The sequence below is a fragment of the Meleagris gallopavo genome, chromosome 2, assembly GCF_000146605.3.
Source record: "Meleagris gallopavo isolate NT-WF06-2002-E0010 breed Aviagen turkey brand Nicholas breeding stock chromosome 2, Turkey_5.1, whole genome shotgun sequence".
Taxonomy (NCBI): domain Eukaryota; kingdom Metazoa; phylum Chordata; class Aves; order Galliformes; family Phasianidae; genus Meleagris; species Meleagris gallopavo.
Genome location: NC_015012.2, coordinates 67,297,900 through 67,316,302, shown reverse-complemented (window position 1 = coordinate 67,316,302; position 18,403 = coordinate 67,297,900). Strand labels below are relative to the sequence as shown.

At 44.5% G+C, this 18,403-nt stretch overlaps 2 protein-coding genes across 2 annotated transcripts in view; one reads left to right on the top strand and one right to left on the bottom strand.

Annotated features, from left to right (window-relative positions):
- PRDM1 (PR/SET domain 1) overlaps positions 1-18,403 on the top strand; it is a 690,597-nt gene that overhangs the window by 64,057 nt on the left and 608,137 nt on the right.
- LOC100544224 (sex comb on midleg-like protein 4) lies at positions 8,935-14,875 on the bottom strand. The gene is made up of 3 exons (XM_031552521.1): positions 14,750-14,875; positions 12,471-12,671; positions 8,935-9,201 (listed from the first exon to the last, which is right to left on the bottom strand). The coding sequence occupies exons 1-3, from the start codon at positions 14,859-14,861 to the stop codon at positions 8,972-8,974; spliced, it is 543 nt and encodes a 180-aa protein (XP_031408381.1). The 5' UTR covers positions 14,862-14,875; the 3' UTR covers positions 8,935-8,971.

Here is an 18,403-nt window from a genome sequence, read left to right as displayed (position 1 = left end):
TCTTTCTTTCTTTCTTTCCTTCTTTCCTTCTTTCCTTCTTTCCTTCTTTCCTTCTTTCTTTCCCTCTCTCTCTCTTTCTCTTTCCTTTCTTTTTCCTTCGCTCCCACTCTTCATTTTTGTTATCTTGTCTCCTATTCCCCATATTACTTAGTGATGGGTTTTGCCCTTTGACACTTCCCTGCACCTTTTAAGTGCTACCATTTATTTTCCATAATGGGTTGACCATCTGTGAACTCAATATTTTAAGCAGTATGATATCATAGCTTCCCCAGACATCTCTTTTCCTTCCATCAGGGCCAGCCTTGTGTCATCTCCCAGCCTTGTGTCATCTCCCAGTCATTTTGAGAGGAGCCAACCACAGCGACAAAATCTCCTCAAGAGACTCCTCATACATTTTGGCTTTCCCCTGTATTTTGTATGCTCCAGTCCTGGCTCCAGCTCCCTGCACACTGGTGCTGGTGGGAAGCAAGAAAGGACAGCTTTGTGCAGAATCTCACTGGCCAGCATCATGAATTTTGTTTCCGCCCTTCTCCTTAGCTTACTGATTTCCCTCTGCCAAGAAGTGGGTATCTCACTCCAGTGTTTCTCCAGAGAAACAACCACATTTTTCTGTTTCTCATCTACAGATGCTGAATATCTGCATTTCTTTTCCTCTTGCTGAGACTGGTGGAAGCACAGCCTTATGGTCTGTACAATTCTTTCACCACACTACGCACTCCTGTCTTTTTTTCTTTAGCTACAACACTTGGCACAAGTGACCAACACTTTGGATCCATGTAAGCAGTCTTCTTCATGGAGGATTTCCCATATTTTTCTCTAATGAGCTTCAGTTAGCAAGGGTTAGAAACCCACATCTCAGCCTTCATGTAATGAGAAGTGTGAAAAACACAGAAAACAAATGCAGAAATGCAGAGAAAAACACTCCAGGTGAGTTTAGCCATCAGTTCTGTCTGGGGCAAGTTAGAGAGAGAGAGAGCAGAGTTGTAAACAGTATTAAACATTGTGAAGATATGCCTTGGTTCAGAACTGCTATCTTCTGTTTTAACATCAGCCCTTTAAAGATTAAAAAGATATCTTTTCCTGTGCCTGCCAAGCAGCCTCACATATTTCCACCCTGTCAGAAAAAGACCATGCACCTTATCTGCTGTGTAGCTTGAGTCTACTTGCCTCCATCTGCAGATAAGAGCTTCTCGTGATGGATTAAGGCTTTTCTGGTCATCCTGCTGTGATTTACTCTGGGATAACAGCACAGCCCTTTCCTTTTAGCTCCACTGGCTGTTCAGACATGCAGTGCAATGAAAATATGTCGTCACCTTTTAGCAGGTGCTTCTACAGTGCACAAGCACCACAGGGTAACTCTGCCTCAGTTATAGGAGCACACAATTCACACAGCTGCACCCACAAGGGAAGGAAGGGGGTCATTCATCTGTCACAACATAAAGGTATACATAAGCCTCATCTGACTGTGGTTATACGTACTGTGAACAGAGAAACCATGGTCACAACATAGAGATGAAAGCTGCCATGAGTTTTCAAGGGCTCAGTCTCAGGCTTTGCTGCACCACGCATCACCTTGCTGCACCCTCACTGCCCATTGAAATGCAACATTCTTTAGGGAGAAGCTGCCAGTCAGCTAGCATCAGGATCTAAATGTTTTAGAGAATTTTGCAAAACGTAGTGTTGCCCTGCTTACAAGACTTCAGCATAGATGATTTTTTTTTTTTCCATTTTCCCCTGAGTGTTTGCAGTGCAGACGAGAGCTGCATTGTGTTTAATGCAGTAGAACCAGGAAATGAAACTGGCTGGGAACAGATCTACACGGCTTTATTGTCCGAAGTGAGTAAAAAGGGAGAGTAAATTTGCAAGCTAGCTGCTGACAAATAAATTAGATTTGATAATAAAAGGTGCTCGTGTGTATAAATCACCTAGAGATGATTTTTTTAAAAGTACTTGGGGATGACAGAATAAACATCTTGTGTTGCAACGAAGACATGTTAGCTCTATCTCACAGTGCAGGCAAATTGCTTAAGTACTGAATACCCATGAGTGAAGGTGAATTCAGTGATATATGGACTCAGCCTTTAGCAAAGTGTTCCCTTCATTTCTTCCTCCTGATTTCAGATCCCGTCTCCCTCGCCTTTATGTTACACCAAGCCACACATCATGAAAAGAGGATTTCTCGGGGTTGCAACATTCTGTGCCTTATTAGTGTAGCAATATTCTGAGTAGGCAGAGAGAGACAGGAGGCTGCCATCCACCTGTTCTGCCTCCAGCCTCCAGCAGCACTCAGGTGCTTTTCTTTTCTATCCACGTAGTTTTCAGTGTAGCCTTTATGCTTATTAATCAGCATTGATAAAAGTCACAAAAAGCTGTGTGTAGAATAGATTGTATGAAAACAACTGTGTTATTTGGAAATTGCAGCACATTATGTACCGGCATTCTCTACAGATAAAGTGCTGAATGAATTTCTGTTGTTATCACCATGATGAATCTCCCTGCACTATGCTGACTTTAAATATTTAACAGCAATGTTTTTCTTTGAAAAACAAATTATTCGAGACACATCACATGAGGTGTCTACAGCAAAGCATAGTAGCTGCAAAACAAGCTGTGTTTGCCTGTTAATAACTGATAAACTCATTCAGTGATCAGGTGGAGCACACACGGAGCATGGGTCTGTGTACGTGTCTATACACAGGTATAAGATCTTTCATGAAGTCTGCACTTCATTTCTCTCTGCCTAATACTCAAATGGACCTTTTGGTATTTCTGATGTTTTTTTTTTTTTCCGTGATATGAACACAACATGGCTTGGACCTAACGCCTTGCTTCTCCTTCACCAATCCATAGAGAAGCCCACCATAAGCATTACATGCTTTGTGATTCCCCAACCCACACTTGCATTTTTTTCAGTGAGATGGAGATTCATTCCCACGCCCATCTCCCAGCTGTGCTGCCCATCACCTCGCATCTTCCCCTTCTCACTGCTGCCCACAGCCTGCACCATCTGAACACCAACACCCAACTGTGTCCCCCTGCATTTTGTTGCAGATTTTCCCTTACTAGCTTTAATCTCCCGTTCTGCATTCATTTTGCTGACAGATGAATGTTCTTCAAGCAGATGCTGAATATTATTACTCTCTGAAAGTCACTTTGATGTACTCTGTATAATTACTGCTAACAAATAATTCCTGGGGAGTACCACTGAGGGGAGAGAACTGAACTAAGTCCAACAAATCTTAAGAAAAATTGGGTGGTTTATTTTCGTGGGACTGGAAATGCAGTTGTATGGAGGTTTCCATTTATTTGTTAGCAAAATGGAAAAGGAAAGACTGAAATAGAAAATAAATGAAGACAGATAAAGGAAGAAGAGCCTTTTAAGCTTTTAATCTAAAGGGTTAAAAAAAGAGGGCAACATGGGAGAGGAGAAAAACAGAGCTGAAAAGCTGAAGAACATCCAAGCAAAATTCAGCAGGCTCTTTGAAAAATAAAATGAAAATTTGCTATAGACCCTGTCCAATGAAAACAGCTTAGGCACAAAGCCCCCTTGTCCTCCTTCCCCTCAGCTCTGTTCTCTCCCCAGGGATGTCAACCTGCCCCACTGCAAGCAGCCCTGGGAGTGAGGGCCCACAGCACACAGTACCCCTCATGTTCTCCGCAGTCATGGAACACATGGAACAGCTTGAACTGACACAAAGTCATGATCTTGAGGATAATCCTTATCCTCTCAGGTGCAGTGAGAAATCAGGTGTGTCCCACTGGTAATGCACTCTACGCTGGGATGGGTGGAGGTTTTGTCACTATTGGCTGTAGTGATGCCTGTCAGTCTGATTGCATAAAATACGGACGTGATGGATAACAGATATTTGTATCAATATTTTACAAGTTTACTAATGGAATTCCTGTTTCAACGTTCACTTGAACCTTTTAAAATCAAGGACTGCACTACTAACTTCAGATATCTCCTGAAGGAATAATACAGCTCTGCATCTAAAACATAGCTAAAGACGCACCTAAAGCTAAAACCAAGTTGCAATCACATTTTATCTGATTAGGACTCTCAAAAGGCGTCCGTGCTTCTTCCATGTGATGGAGCATGTAAGGCTTGAATTCAATGCTTGTGCCCAGCAGTACTTTTTCTGCAGTAGATATCACCTCATCCATTATGCTTCATGCAGTTATGCCCATCATTTTATCCACATGCCTTATGCGTACCTTTTAATACAGTAAAAAACATGTTTTTCCCTTTCTTTAAATTTCACTTCATATCCTAGATCCATACTCAAGAACAAATGAAGAAATGGCTTCTTTGGTGCCATTGACAGACGCAACTAAATCTCTTTATTTTTTTGCAGCAGTAAAAAAATTACATTAAAGCAATTTTGTTTTGCCTTTTGTCAACATAGCTAGTATGGCTACTGATGGCACTCTAGTGATTGTTGGTAAAAAAAAGAAGGACTTATAAAATTAATACAAGATGATGCAATTACCACCGGCAACTCGCATTTGATGAAATATCACTGCATTGTACATCAAGAAAAATTATTTGTGAAAGCTTTAAAAATGGATAATGTCATGCAAATTGTCATCAAAGCTGTCAATTTGTTAAAGTTCAAGAGACTGAATCATCACCAATTCCAGGAGTTCCTTACAAGTGTGGATGCTGATTATGGGGATGTCATTTACTTTTCTGAAGGAAGGTGGCTAAGTTGAGATAAAATGCTAAAAAGTTGTTATGATTTGTGAAATGGAATCATGTCCTTTATGGAATAGTAAAATTTGTGCCAGAATGTGAAGATTAAAAATGGCTCACAGATACAGCATTTTTGGTGGAAAGGTGCCTTCTAACTCAGACCATTCTTCGATTCTATGATTCTGTGATTTGATCACTCATTTAAATGAGTTAAACCTGCATCTTCAAGTTGAAAATCAACTTATTTGTGCTACGTTTCAAACCAAAACAGCATTTGAAATGAAACTTAAGTTATGACAATCTCAAGTTGTGGCAAATAATTTTATGCATTTTGATATACTGGCTAAACACAGTCCTGTGAACAGTGAAAGATCTGAAGCTGTGCATTCCATTTTGATAAAAGAACTTGAGAATAGGTCTCAAGATTTAAAAATGTCATCAATGTTTTGGTACATTTGCAACTCCATTTTCAGTCGATATAAATACATTACCTGTGAATTTTCAAATAGAATATATAGAGTTGTAATCAAACATCCAACTCAAAGAAAAAATTGGTCATATCTCTTTCCTAGGCTTTTATAAGTCCTATCTTACCAGAGAAAAGCATCCCTCACTTCACAATCATGCCATATTCATGTTGTCATTTTTTGGCAGTATGAACTTTTGTGAACAATTACTGCCAAGGATGAAGTACAGGAAGAGTAGTATTTCATAAAAGCTCTCTGACAAACACTTTGAGAACTTAGAAAGAATTGCAGCCACAGCCATCAAACCAGACACTGACTCACTAATTTCACAAAAGCAAGGTCAAATATCTCACTAGGTTTGTGTTTTTGTTGCTCTCTGCTTTTTTATGTTTCAATAAAAAAAATACATTAAACATAGTTTTTTTACTTATATTCATTAACTGTATTATACATCTGACATGTGTCCCAAGATAACTTCTGTTTGCTCAGTGTGGCCCAGGCAAGCCAAAAGGTTGGCACCCATGGATTAGTGGGCTGGTGATGATGGGTTGATAGCTGCACTAGATGATTTTAGGGGTCTTTTCCAACCTTAGTGATTTTGTGAATCTACGATTCTGTATCTATGGAGGTACAGTCAGGAGGAAGAAGACTTGCCCTTGGTTGGCTGCTGGAGGAAGAGCCGATATTAAATTTGAGATTTCACCATGGCTGGGTGGTTTGTGCTTCCTTCCTTAAGTCTGACCTTAGTATTTTATTTATTGTTTAAGGGATAATGTTCATGCCAGAGGAATATATGAGGCAATAAATGGCCTTTGCAAGTAATTAAATGCTGAAGAGATCCAAAGCTACTGATAGCTGTAAAAGCCATTTATTCTGCATGTGCTGTGAAGCCAGAAGTACCATTCCTCACAGTGTGCAACGAGACAAGATTAAACAAGCCACAGTACTTGAAAGGGGAAAGACAACATTTTTCTTGTCCTCTCAGGGCTTGAAATTTCTTAGCTGCTGTTTATTTGGTGCTTTGAACAGTCAATATTGACCGTAATAATATGTAGTTTTCTATCATGTTATTCTTTTTCTTCTAGCAGTTTTAAAAGGGCTTTGCTCATGGTGACAAGAACTGCTGCTGTTGTTGGACAGATGCTCTGATAAAGGCACAGCAAAGAAGGGTGCCTTGTCCATGCAATCAATGGGAAAATCTCTGGTAAACCCAGTTCCTGAATCTTAGCCTGGTGCCTTGCCTGCTGCTCATGCTCTCACAGTGCATGTAGCATTTCTCAGACCATCTTTTCAGTGTGTATACATAGGAGGGGTCCACCTTCCGACACAAAAAGTTGGTGATGTACCAGAGTGTCTCTACCTGCTGACTGCAGAGGGTGTGAATGGGAGCACTGAACAAGATCCCTGCCCCACAGACTTCTCATACACGTTGCCCCAGCACACTTGAAGAATTATTTGCAGAGTTAAATGAGATTTTGTCTTTTTATAGCTGAAAATTCACTACCACTCCTATGGAAAATTTTAGGGTGCAGGTCTGAGGTGCTTTGAACCCACTTGCCATGGGGGCAGGTGACATCTCAAGCTTCACTATGATGCAGACCTGAGGCTGGGGATCTCCTGGACAAAACCCTAGGGCCCTACCATTGCTGTATCCCACCAATTGTTCTCACAGATCCACATCAGCTCACAGCTGACAATACCATTCAGAAGACAGAGCTGTAGGGTGGGTTTGTTCCCAGATGTGTCAAGCCACTGACTCAGGTTGGATATTAGGAAAAATTTCTTATCAGAGAGGTGAGGCATTGACACAGGCTGCCCAGGGATATGATGGAGTCACAGTCCCTGGAGGTGTTCAAGAACCGTGTAGATGCCACGCTGAGGGATACGATGAATATGCACAGTGGGGATGGGCTGACTTTTGGACTAGATGATCTTAGTGGTCTTTTCCAACCTTAATGATTCTGTGATTCTGTGACTGTGGGAGGGGGACCAGGCATGGGTTGCAAGAAGCATTATTAACTCAAGCTCGGGAGGGTGATGCAGTGTCAGCAGGGTTGACTGCAGACACGGGCTGTGGGTGCTAGCTCCGAGGCATGTCAACATCACTGTAAGTGATATACACATGCATCAACAAATCCCACCTGGCCCCTGTGAGCCATTAACATCTGGCAGCTGGCTGCAAGCACAGGTGACTAATGGCTCAGGGGCACGTGCTGCAGGGCAAGGTTAAAAGGTGGCTCCTGTATGGTGTAAGTGGATTAATATGACTGGACATGATGCAGGCCTCGCCTTTCACATCTGCCAGTGTAAATCAAGAGTAACCGCACCAAAGTCAATACATGTGTTAAATTCATTGGTACACAGAGGCTGAAAGGCACATGGTTTTAAAGAGAAGAACATCTCGATTATGAGCTGGAAATCAGACACAATGAAAAATGGGGCTGCTTTGCATGGTTTCCCGTGGTGCTTTATTATGGCTCTGCACCTTTCATGCAAGATCTGTCCCAATTGAGGCTCTATCAGACCTGTCTGCACAAAGGCCTCCCATTGTCCTTCATTATAGCAACTGCAGAGAACACCTGTCCCTGCTTGGTGAAGCAGAGGGGCCTCTGTGCTGACCTTGTTGCAGAGAAATTCTGGCTTCAAGGGAGGAGGGAAGGAGATTTAGGCAATGCAACACCACACAGAGACTCAGAGGCTCAACCTCCAGTGCTACTGAGTATAGCCTTTCATTATGAATAGAAATATTATTTATCTGCCTGCAACAAAAGCAACCTCGAAGCCTATTTCCTGGGGTCCAGAGCCACATTTTCCACACCTTGCAACCAATAATGCAACATTGCTAATGATAACCTGCTGGAGTCAAAAACAGGCAGCAGCCAGGCTGGGATAAGCTGTGAAGCATGTGTGATGGCAGAACCCAACTCTCAGCACTCATATCTCAGCACTCACTTCTGCAGTGAAATGGTGGAGGGGGAGATGTTCAGGGTGTGTCAGCCATGGTAGAAACTCTGAAGCCTTTCATCCCTTACAGCCTCACCATGCAAAAGCAAAAGCAAATGTAAATGCAAAGACAAACGCCTCGTGTGCTGCGCTCTGTTCTACTGAAATCCCCTCACCCCTCAGAAACATTCAGATTGCTGCAAATGCCTTATTTCAGAGGAAAATTATATTGCTTTTCAGTGTTGGCTCCTTCTTTTCCTCCATTATGCTTAAGAGTAGCAGCTGGATTTCTCTGCACAGAAATGTGCCCTGTGTGCACACCCCCCTCTCAGCTTTAGTGTGAAAAGTTATTCCTGGCAAACAAGCAATTTGTGGAATGCAGTTGTGGACATGAAAACACCTTTCTCTCATTGTAGACATGAAAACATGTAATTGAGTGCATAAGAGAGAGTGTGCTCCCTTGGCACCCATATCACTGTTAATAAAAGACAGCAAAATAATTTAAGTTGGGGTGGTCCTGCTAGTGAAACCATAACTTTGCATCTCTCTTTCAATTCCTTTGAGACTTCTACCCCAGGGCCAGATATGGTTGAGGAGGCCAGAATTTATGGGAGAAAACCGGTAGAAACAGGGACAACGCAATCCTTGTTTCCTCAGAAAGACAGATTAAAGAGGCATAAAACAATCATAAAATTGTCCCTGTCAATGTTGAGGCTTCTCAACACAGTCGTTCTCAGCTGAGAACTTCCTCTATAGCCACAAGGAAAGACACTGTGGATCTGTGTGCTGCTTCCCTCTGGAAGGACCTCCCAGGGACCTGCATTGCTCTAGCATATCTCTAGCATATCTAGCCATCCCTTCAGCACTGTTAAACCTGGAGCATACATTGACAGGGCAGCCTACCTGCCTCGATACGTCCGTCCTCGTACACTTCCACACTTTCTGACATGGTGCCGTACTGCTGGAAGGGCTGGTTGCTGAAGAGGTGCTCACACAGGAGGCTGCGGCACAGCTTCTTCAGGAAGCGCAGTACATACCCAATGCTGTTCACTGCCAGCAGGTTCAGGAGATGCTGCTTCCCTTCAAAAAATGCTGAGACTGGAAAGCAAACAAGAGCAATTCAATACCTAGCAAGGTATGGATGTTTATCATTTGGGAGCAGGGAAGAAGATTTCACACTAATATTTGTCTGCATGTCTTAAAGTATTTTACCCACTCACCCCACCTGAAGTCCAAAACAGACTAGAAGAGCTTAAGGAGCTGAATTCATGTGACCCAGATCACTTTTCCCTGGGAACACTGAAAAATGCAGCCTGGTATGAATGGCAGTGCAGAGATATCTGAGAGAGGCATCCGACTGAAAACTGCTCTATATGATCAAAAGTAGTCAATTACAATGCAATTCCCAAAGTTCTAAAGAAAATGAGAAGATGAGAATTAAAGATATGGTTGTGAACAGAATAAAAGGTACCAGGGTTCTGCTGAGGAGTGGTCTGCCTGACTAAATCAGGAATCTTTACTTAGTGGCATAACTGCACATATAGGCAAGGGAGGGGTGGTGGTGGTCTATCTGGGATTCCTTAATCCATGAGAAATCTTTTATTAAAATGGAAATCACTATGTGTGAGAGGTGAGTGAGGAGAAAACTACAGGCTCTGCCAGCAGGACAGCCCTTGTGCTCAAGAGGAAAGGGCATTGGTCAATACTGGCACAAAACCTGCTGCTGATGCTGGAAGCTGGAAAGCATTTTCAGTGGAGAAGAGGACAGAGATGTCACACGGAAAGGACTGGCTGATCTTGAAAATTGCAATAATAAAATTGGCTGGACATACAATACCAAGAATAAAGGCAATCTATTTATTTATTTGTTTGTTTGTTTGTTTATTTGTTCATTCATTCTGAGAAGCTCAACAGGATCTGATCAGAGGAGAAAAGATGGGACAAGGTCACCAGAGCAGCCTATGAGACACCCAACTGACACATCAATGAAAAAGATAAATAGATTTCCAGGAAATGTTGCACAAGACATTCCGGGATAGAGGGATTGTCAAGTCCTGGTGAAACCTGAAGTGATCTGGTGAGTAGGATGAGAAGCGCTCTCAAGATATACATCAAGGTGGAACTCAAAGGTGAAAGCAAAGAGATTAAAATTCCTGGGTGAAGCTGCCAAAGGAATATATTTAGTCAGAATTCAAAGAGTGCACAGGTCCTAGCCCTCAGACCCAGAGGACCAATTGTAGCAGGACTCATTCAAGTGCCAACAAGTTTGCAGGGAGGATTATGTGATATGTCTGCCTGAACTTCGCCATCCAGAAGGCTTTCTCTAGTCCTCCATCCTTCAGTCACTACTAATAAGTCCAGTTTTCAGTCTTAGGCTCATTATCTTCAGAATAACTTCTGAGATTCCTGGAGATATGAGCTACCATACAGGATTGCACTCCACATCTGACTGAGCAGTCATGAGCTGAGCCATAGAAAGATGATGACTGCCTGTGCTGCTGCTGGGATGGGAGAGAACTGCAGTCTCAGAGCTCCACCATGACCAGAGGGCTATCATCCCTCCTGGGTGTCCAGAAGAGGTGAGAGGTTTGGGACAATGTTGGCCAGGTGACTTTAACTCAGGTACATGAGGCCAGGACAGCTCAGAGGAATTGAAAACAAAGCATTTGTCAGGCTTGTTGATAATGTGACCTTTCTGCTTGCAATGAAGACCATGCAGCACAGAACCAGGAAAAAACAATGGAGTTTTGCACTAAGTTACTCCAGTCTCTTGTGTCTTTGACCAAATCTGTGTCATTCTTAGCATACTTCCAAAGTCTCTTAGAAAAGGCACACCTGTAGTTAGGGAGCGCATAGGAGAATTAGAGGAGTGGGAATGAAGCAGCACTGATGTGCTGTTCCACACAGTGCACGGTCCCTATACAACTGCCACAACTGCTGGGGCTCACAGTGCTTGGTTTGACTCAGCTGCAGCTCTTCAGAGAGCATTGTTCCCACACTCCCATCTTTCATTTCCACTGCACCCCCACGTGCCCAAACAACGCTGTGACACAAATCTCCTGAAGTGATTAAAAACAATTCCCTGTTCAGTCTGAAAGACAGACCAAGGCCTCAGCGTGGGACAGGAGAGGTCATCCAGACACGGTGAGAAGTGTCACTCTGGAAACATGAGAAGCTCCTGGGAAATTCCCTCTGATCTCTGGTTCTTTCTGATGCATTTGTTTAGAGATGCTCCATTGGAGGCTGCTGCAGGACTTCTGCAGTTCCTGCAGCTGAGAGCAAGTTCAGCTCAGGGCCTGCAGTTGGACACATCAAAAGCTGAACCCTGTGCACTTTCCTTCAGAGCAACATGTGAACCTCACACAGGGTTCCAGTGCTGCTCTTCATTGTACGACTGTATGAAAAGCTCAGCTACAGTTGTAGCCTGAGCAATGAGCAGTGAGCTCCGAAGCTAGCCCTGCTCCTACTCTGAGTTACTGCTGCAATACTCCTTACTAGCACATCTCACTTTCATCATATTGACATTGGTGCAGCAGTTCATTTTACACAAGCAGAAGTGATGTTCAAAGCCGCTTGCCGCCCTGTTCATGTAAACGAGACAGCTAAGACAGGCAATGTTAGGGATCATGATAAGGCTTCAAGCGCTTGCCAGTTGTTCACAACCCACAGCATTACAAGATTGCTGAGGTTGGCAGGTGTCTCTGCATCCATCTGGTCCAATCCCTGCTTGAGTTTGGACACCCAGAGCAAGGCGCCCAGGCCCATGTCCAGGTGGCTTTATAGACCCCTGAGGAAGAGATCCCACAGACTCTAGGCAGCTTGTGCCAGCACTCCATCACTTGCACAGCACAGCACTGCTGTCTGGTGCTAAGAGAGAGCCTCCTGTGCTCCAGTTTGTGCCCACTGATTCTTGCTCTGGCACTGGACACCACTGAAAAGAACCAAGCTATGTGATCTTTGCACCTTCCCTCCAGGTATTTACAGACATTGATGAGATCCCCCTGAGTCTTCTGTTCTCCAGGCTGAGCAGGCCCAGCTCTCTCAGCCTCTCCTCCCTTCAGCATCTTGGTGCTGCTTTCCAGCTGGATGTCCTGGTGCCTGGGGCTGTTCCTCCTCAGGTGCAGCCTCGCACTTCTCCTTGCTGAGCCCTCAGAGGTTCCTGTCAGCCCCTCTCTGTGCTGCTGGGGTACCTCTGGGTGGCAGCATAGCCTCCAGCTGAGTTTCATGTCATCTGTAAATTTACTGGGGAGGCTCTCTACTCCATCAGCCAGAGCATTCATGAAGTTATTAAATGACTGAACCCAGTACCAACCCCTGGGTTACTCCACTTGTTACTGGCCTCCCACCTCTGCACAAAAATGCCATACCTGACACCATCTCTCCTCCATAGCCTTGCTTGATGAGTGAGAAGACAGTCTTTTGCTGAAGCGCACAGTCGATGCAAGCCTGAACAGCCTGCTGCAGGACTGAGGAAGGTCTCTCAGGCCCAAAGTGCTCTGGCAGTTGCTGCACTTTCTTTTGGTCGAGGTACGGCCCCAGATTAGCTTGTTTGTTGATGTAAATGCAGACTGTGGGCACAAAATCTCAACATGGTTATTACGAAAAGGTCCTCAGAGCACCCAGCAAATGCTAGCTTTATGTGTTTCTATTAATTTAATGAGCTCTTTCATTTGTGAATCAGTGCCATTTGTGATGATACAGTCAGTCTTCCCTCTGCTAATTACCCATTGCCAAAGTGAAGTTAGCGAAGCTTGGGCCTTTGCTCATAGTCACAGACGAGGGCAAGCTGAGGTCAAGGAGTTCCCACAAATGACCTGTATGTCCCTAGGATCTGGGCTTTGCAGACTGTCCATGCACCCAGCTGGTGAGCAGAATAGGGGCCCAGGGAGTGAAGGATAGTAATGAGCCAAGGTGTTTCAGCAACAGCTAAACTCTACCTTGAGGCATTTTGTTGTTTTTTTTTTCTGTGTGTTGTTTGGGCTGGTTCATGGAGATGCCCTTTGAGAAACATTGCTCTGATCTTAGTTTTATGAGACTTTGGCTCAAGCTTTGGCTTCTGGAGGGTGATTTCAGGGGGCTATGCTGTGCTGCAGTGCTACACCATGGGCTGTGGGAGGTTCTTGACCCTCCACATCCAATCTTCCTGACCACCCGTGTCCTGCGTGCTGCATCACACCAACAGGACAGCTATTGCCTGCAGCACCAAGCCCATGGGGATCACAAAGGCACATCTGCAAGGAATGTGGTCCAGTCCACGAGGTGTAGCAGGCAGTTTTTCTCAGTGCCATCAGGCTTGCTTGCAATAGCCAAAAAAATCAGTGTTCTCCCTGTGCTTGTGTAAGCATCTTTAAGCCTGGCTGAGGCTAACTGCATCTCAGAGGCACAGAGCTGGTACTGTGGTAACTACAGGCGACTGAGACACAGCCTGAAGTCAGGCTAAAGTGAGATGTATTATAATAGCTGGCTGAGTGCACTGGAGCTGTCATCTCTCAGACAATATAACATTATCCTCTGACAGAAATCAGATATGTGACAAAAAAACATCAAGCAATGCAGAGGACATGATGACAGCTGCGTAAAGTTGGAAATAATTTACAGTTTGCATCGCCATAATGAAAATCTAGTGCGACTGTCATAGCACACACTGCCACCACATCCCTCACCCAGCAGCAGAAGGAGCTCAAGCAATATATCCTGGGTAAACAGGACCATAATAACCATAGTAATTATTGTTACATGGCACCGTGCACCTTCAAAGCACCAAGCAAGCCAAGGCACAGTGCACCCAGGGACAGCAGCAGCATACATGGGTTGCAGGATGCTGTCAGATGAATCTCACCAGGTGCCAAGCCTCACGGATTTTGCTAGCTTGGGCCTGCCTCTGTCCCTTCATCCCTGCTCTGGCTGGAGCCTTCATGCACCAGCCACATCTTGCAGTGCAGCACAATGTGAGATGCTGCTTGGCACTCTGCAACCTTCAGATGTGACAGGATAAATGAGAATAAAATATATTATTGTCGTGATCATGTTTAGTATCATTTTGCTACCAGAGCAGATGGAAAACTTCTCCTTTGTGCATCCCAGCTAAGAAATAATGGGATTTATATGTTTAGTTTAGAACCTAATGTTATCTAATGCATTTCTCTGCTGAAATCTCAGGGTATATCTACTGCCTTGCTGATTTTCTTCTCACTTACAACAGTTTAAGGCATTGACCTATGTTCTTCTGCTCTGATAAGTAAGCAAAAAGGAGTAAGACTACCATCAGAAATGACCAGGTTTGCTGTTGCTGTGAGCCATTGGGGGTCTAGGTGCTGGTTAACTCCCTCTCTGCCTTTCTCTTCCCATAGAGACAAGGAATACTCCCTCTTCACATGGTTTTGGGTCTGGTCATTGTGACACAAATGATGGGGACAGTATCAAGCATAAAATGGTGGTGTTCATAAGATGCTGATGTCTGCATTTCAAGAAGAATGGGCCCAAGGTCCCTGCCAAACCTGGCACTGTCAAAGCATAGTCCTACAATCAGTCTGACCTGGAGAAGTCCCATTTTCATGAACTGTGCCTGCTCTGGAAAGCACAGAAGCTGGCTGCCAGCTGTGGGATCTGTTCACCCCCTTGCTGCAGCATGCTTCAGTCCACATACCTGTAAGAGCCTGTGGGGTGGTTGATTTGGGGACAGTGGCTGCGTCCTGTGGAATTGAGCTGACATCAGGCTCTGGCGTGCTTCTTGGTGGAGAAATTGCTAGGGGAGTCATCAGGACACGAGACTTCAGCTGCAAAAAAAACAGTTGTGTGGGTAGATAGATATTCCAGTTTCGGTCTGCATGTGTACCTCCCCAGCAGCTCCCACCTGGGAGCAATTTGCAGCCGCAGGCTGGGAGCTCTGCCCTGGCAGGAGGCAGGAGCCTGCAGCCGGGCTGATTTGCAGCAGGCAGCAACACTTCCAGCTATGGGATGCAAATATTATGCCACCCATGGGGCAGTTATTTACACCTGAGCAAACTGGGCATAACACTCTAACAAATCAGAGCAATGGCATTTTACAACCTGTTTCATGTGCGTGTAAATAATTCCCAGTGATTCACTACAGGGGAGACATGGGTGTTTTATCCACATCATACTTCAGGGCTAAATTCTGTTCTTGATTATGGGGGTGTAGAACTTCTATGGATCCAGCAGCACCACGAGGCTCCTTTGGGTTGGCACCTGTGTAAATAAGCTCAGACCCTTGTCCACAGTGTGCTACTACCTGACAGTAAATAACAACTGTTGCAGTTACACCCAGCAATCTTCATGACTCACAGCTTGTCTCCGAAAAGAAAAACAATGTGAATTTACAGCACAACATCAGCATGTATTTTAGGTAGAACTGAAGCCAGACCATTAGCTACAGACCGAAACCTCCAGTAGTCCTGATGGAGAATAGAGGTTATTTGGGATAAAGATTTATGTTGTCCATGATTTATGATTGCAACCATGTAAAACAAGCATTGTTATGTCAGTGTGACAGTAAGAATGGGAAATGGAGGAAGGGAGAGGGGAAGTTGCTGGGCCTACCACCACCAAAGGGACTTTTTTACTATTAAATTGTAGGGAGTTTAGGCCCTTCCCCAAGTATTGGCTTATCCCAGCAAGGGATTCACTGTAAGAGGATTTTAGGTCTCTCTTGCTTTCAGTAGCATGGTAGCTAGTACAGGGATGGTATCCATCAAAACAAACAAAACAGCTTGCACCCTAGCTCTTTGTCCCTGTGCTCACAGCTCACTGGCCTCAAGCACAGGTTGCTGGTGGAGGCAGAGGTTTGCCAGTGTCCAGCATCTTCTTCTAGCCGGTACCTGGTGGTGGGGGCACAGGCAGGCTGCTGTTCAAGAGCAAAGAAAGAAAAGGCAAGTGTTGTCAACACTCAGCAGCTTGCAAGCTCCTTCTTGACATTCTGTTGGTGTAGCGAGAGGTTTACTGCGAAATTAATTGTAATGGTACGTGTTCTTCAGCCTTTGGGTACAGATACATGCCATTTTTATTAGGGGTAGAAGAGACTATGCCTTCATTTGATCAAAATTAAACAATGCCTAATATCAAGAGACAGCATAGTAGTGCACATGGCTAAAATACCATCTGGGTACCGAAACCCACAGCAGTCCCTGTGTCTCACTAAGTGCTGATCTGGGTATCTAAATTAAAGGTGCCTTTCTCGGACTGACTCTTCTCCATCAGAAACCCAATCCACCAGCTGAATGAGAGCTGGGCAGTAGAGTGCAGATAGAAGTGAAAGAAGTGGTAAAAAAGAGAGAAAGAGAGATCGGGAAGACAGAGCAAATCTGCCAGAGCACTTTAGGAATTCCTTGCAGCAAGGCTTTCAAATGGCTTTTGAATACCAAATGCCATAAATTGACTGAGTACAGCATGAGATAAAAAAAGGCAATGGTTGCTTTAGAACACATTGTACAACAACAGCCCTGGTCTTACTGACCATGGAAGAGGGACCAGAGGAAGCTTGTAGGGGAGAAAACAAGCATGTCTGCTTGGCAAAGTCACTGTGCATTAGAAGCAGAGACCATGTGGGTTTTCATCTGGTTGATGCAGGCTGTGTGCTGATCTGAGTACTCAGCCACCATGGGGTTGAATTCCACAGGGATTACTCTGGTGAGCCCTGGGTTTTCTGATATGCCCTGCACACCCACATGGAGCACTCAGCAGAGCTGGTATTTCTGCCAACCTGTAGCAAAAACAGGGACATGGGCAATAGTATTTCCCAGATACAGTCCTCCCCCCTCCAAGTTCTGCTGCCTGTTACTTGGATGCCCTCTAGCACTGCATATACCCTGCAGCAGCTCTGCTCCGGCAGTGCAAGGAGCGGGACAGATCCTCCCACTACTAGGTAGGGCAGATGGACAGATCTCTTCCTAATGAGATTTAGAATGCCAGGAAGAATTCTGTGCTTAGGGAAAATACAGTGTTCTATAGCTTGTGGGTGCCCCATCCCTGGAGGTTCTCCAGGCCAGGTTGGAAGGGGCACTGGGCAGCTGAGCTGGAGGGGGGCAGCCCTGCCCACAGCAGGAGTTGTGGCTGGCTGGCTGGGCTTTGAGGTCCCTTCCCACCCAAGGCAGTCTGCGATTCTGTGATTCTCTGGCAAATAGCCAGCATCAGGTACAAAATGATTTTGGAAAAAGAGCTAGTGAAATGTTATAACTGAATCTGCAAAAAAGAATGGACAGGTGAGTGGAGAAAAGGGCTTTGGTCTGAGGTGAAGCACGGTGACATGTCAGTTTAGGAAGACGCAGACATTTACTTTAATATCTATGAAAACAGGCAATGGGTCATCTGGTTATAAAGAGTATGTGATTAAAAATGTATGGTATTCACATCTTGGTCAAAATAAAGTTAAATCTAGGCTGTAAATTCCTAGTTTGCTAAAAATTCAGAAGTATTTTTCCATCTGCTCTGTAATAATTCGGCTATCTGGTTGCTATAAAGAATTTGGTTGCCTGCCACTTGGCCATAGTCATTTTTAAAAATGCATTTAAATCTCATGGCATCTGAAAGTTGTACAATTAGCGAGCTAATTAAATCAAGCTCGAGTTCCCCATCAAAAAGGCAATCTCTGACTCATGCTCAGACAGAGCATCTCGCTTCAGCTGAGTGCTCTGCGTACAAAGGCTCCTCCCAGAAAATGTTTCTGTAGTGTACAAATCCTGCAATGTAAAACAGTAGCACAGGGCCAGACACCTCGGGGTACAGACCTCAGAGCACTGAGCCATCAATTGTAATGGCATTTCTTGCTGCTAGCTGCCACTCCCCAGGGAATAACATCATCTCGATGGCAGTGCCCAGCTGCCCTGACCCTGTGATCCAAAGCAACACTCCATGGCAGCACCATGGCAAATCTGAGCTTTCTCTGATTCTCCCGTACACAGACTGGTTGTGCAAAAGGCTTTCTCACAGGAGGAGGGGTGTGATTGGTGTGGAGCAGAACGTGCTACCAACATGTATTTTCACATTACAGATCCATTGCAAATGGACAGACAGGCTGCTGACACACCGTGCACAAGGTCAGAGTGAGATCTGGCAAACCACTCAGGGCTCCATTTCACCACATCTCCACAGTGTTATTACATCAGAATTGAACAGTTTTAATCTAAAGGGCCTACAAGTGACCCAGCATCACTGATAACAGCATTGGTAACTGCAAGTGACTAAAGTAAATCAATTCAGATGTTTCCATCCTGAAGTTTTAACTAAATACTGAAGTAAACAATACTTTCTCAGTAAGTATTTCCATATGCCTTATGTTTAAAAA

Coding starts and splice junctions, on each gene's coding strand:
- LOC100544224 (XM_031552521.1), bottom strand. CDS start 14,861: ATGACTCCCCTAGCAATTTCTCCACCAAGAAGCACGCCAGAGCCTGAT. Junction 12,672..14,749: donor CACCCCACAGGCTCTTACAG/GTATGTGGACTG, acceptor TTGTGCCCACAG/TCTGCATTTACATCAACAAA. Junction 9,202..12,470: donor TGGAGGAGAGATGGTGTCAG/GTATGGCATTTT, acceptor TTTGCTTTCCAG/TCTCAGCATTTTTTGAAGGG.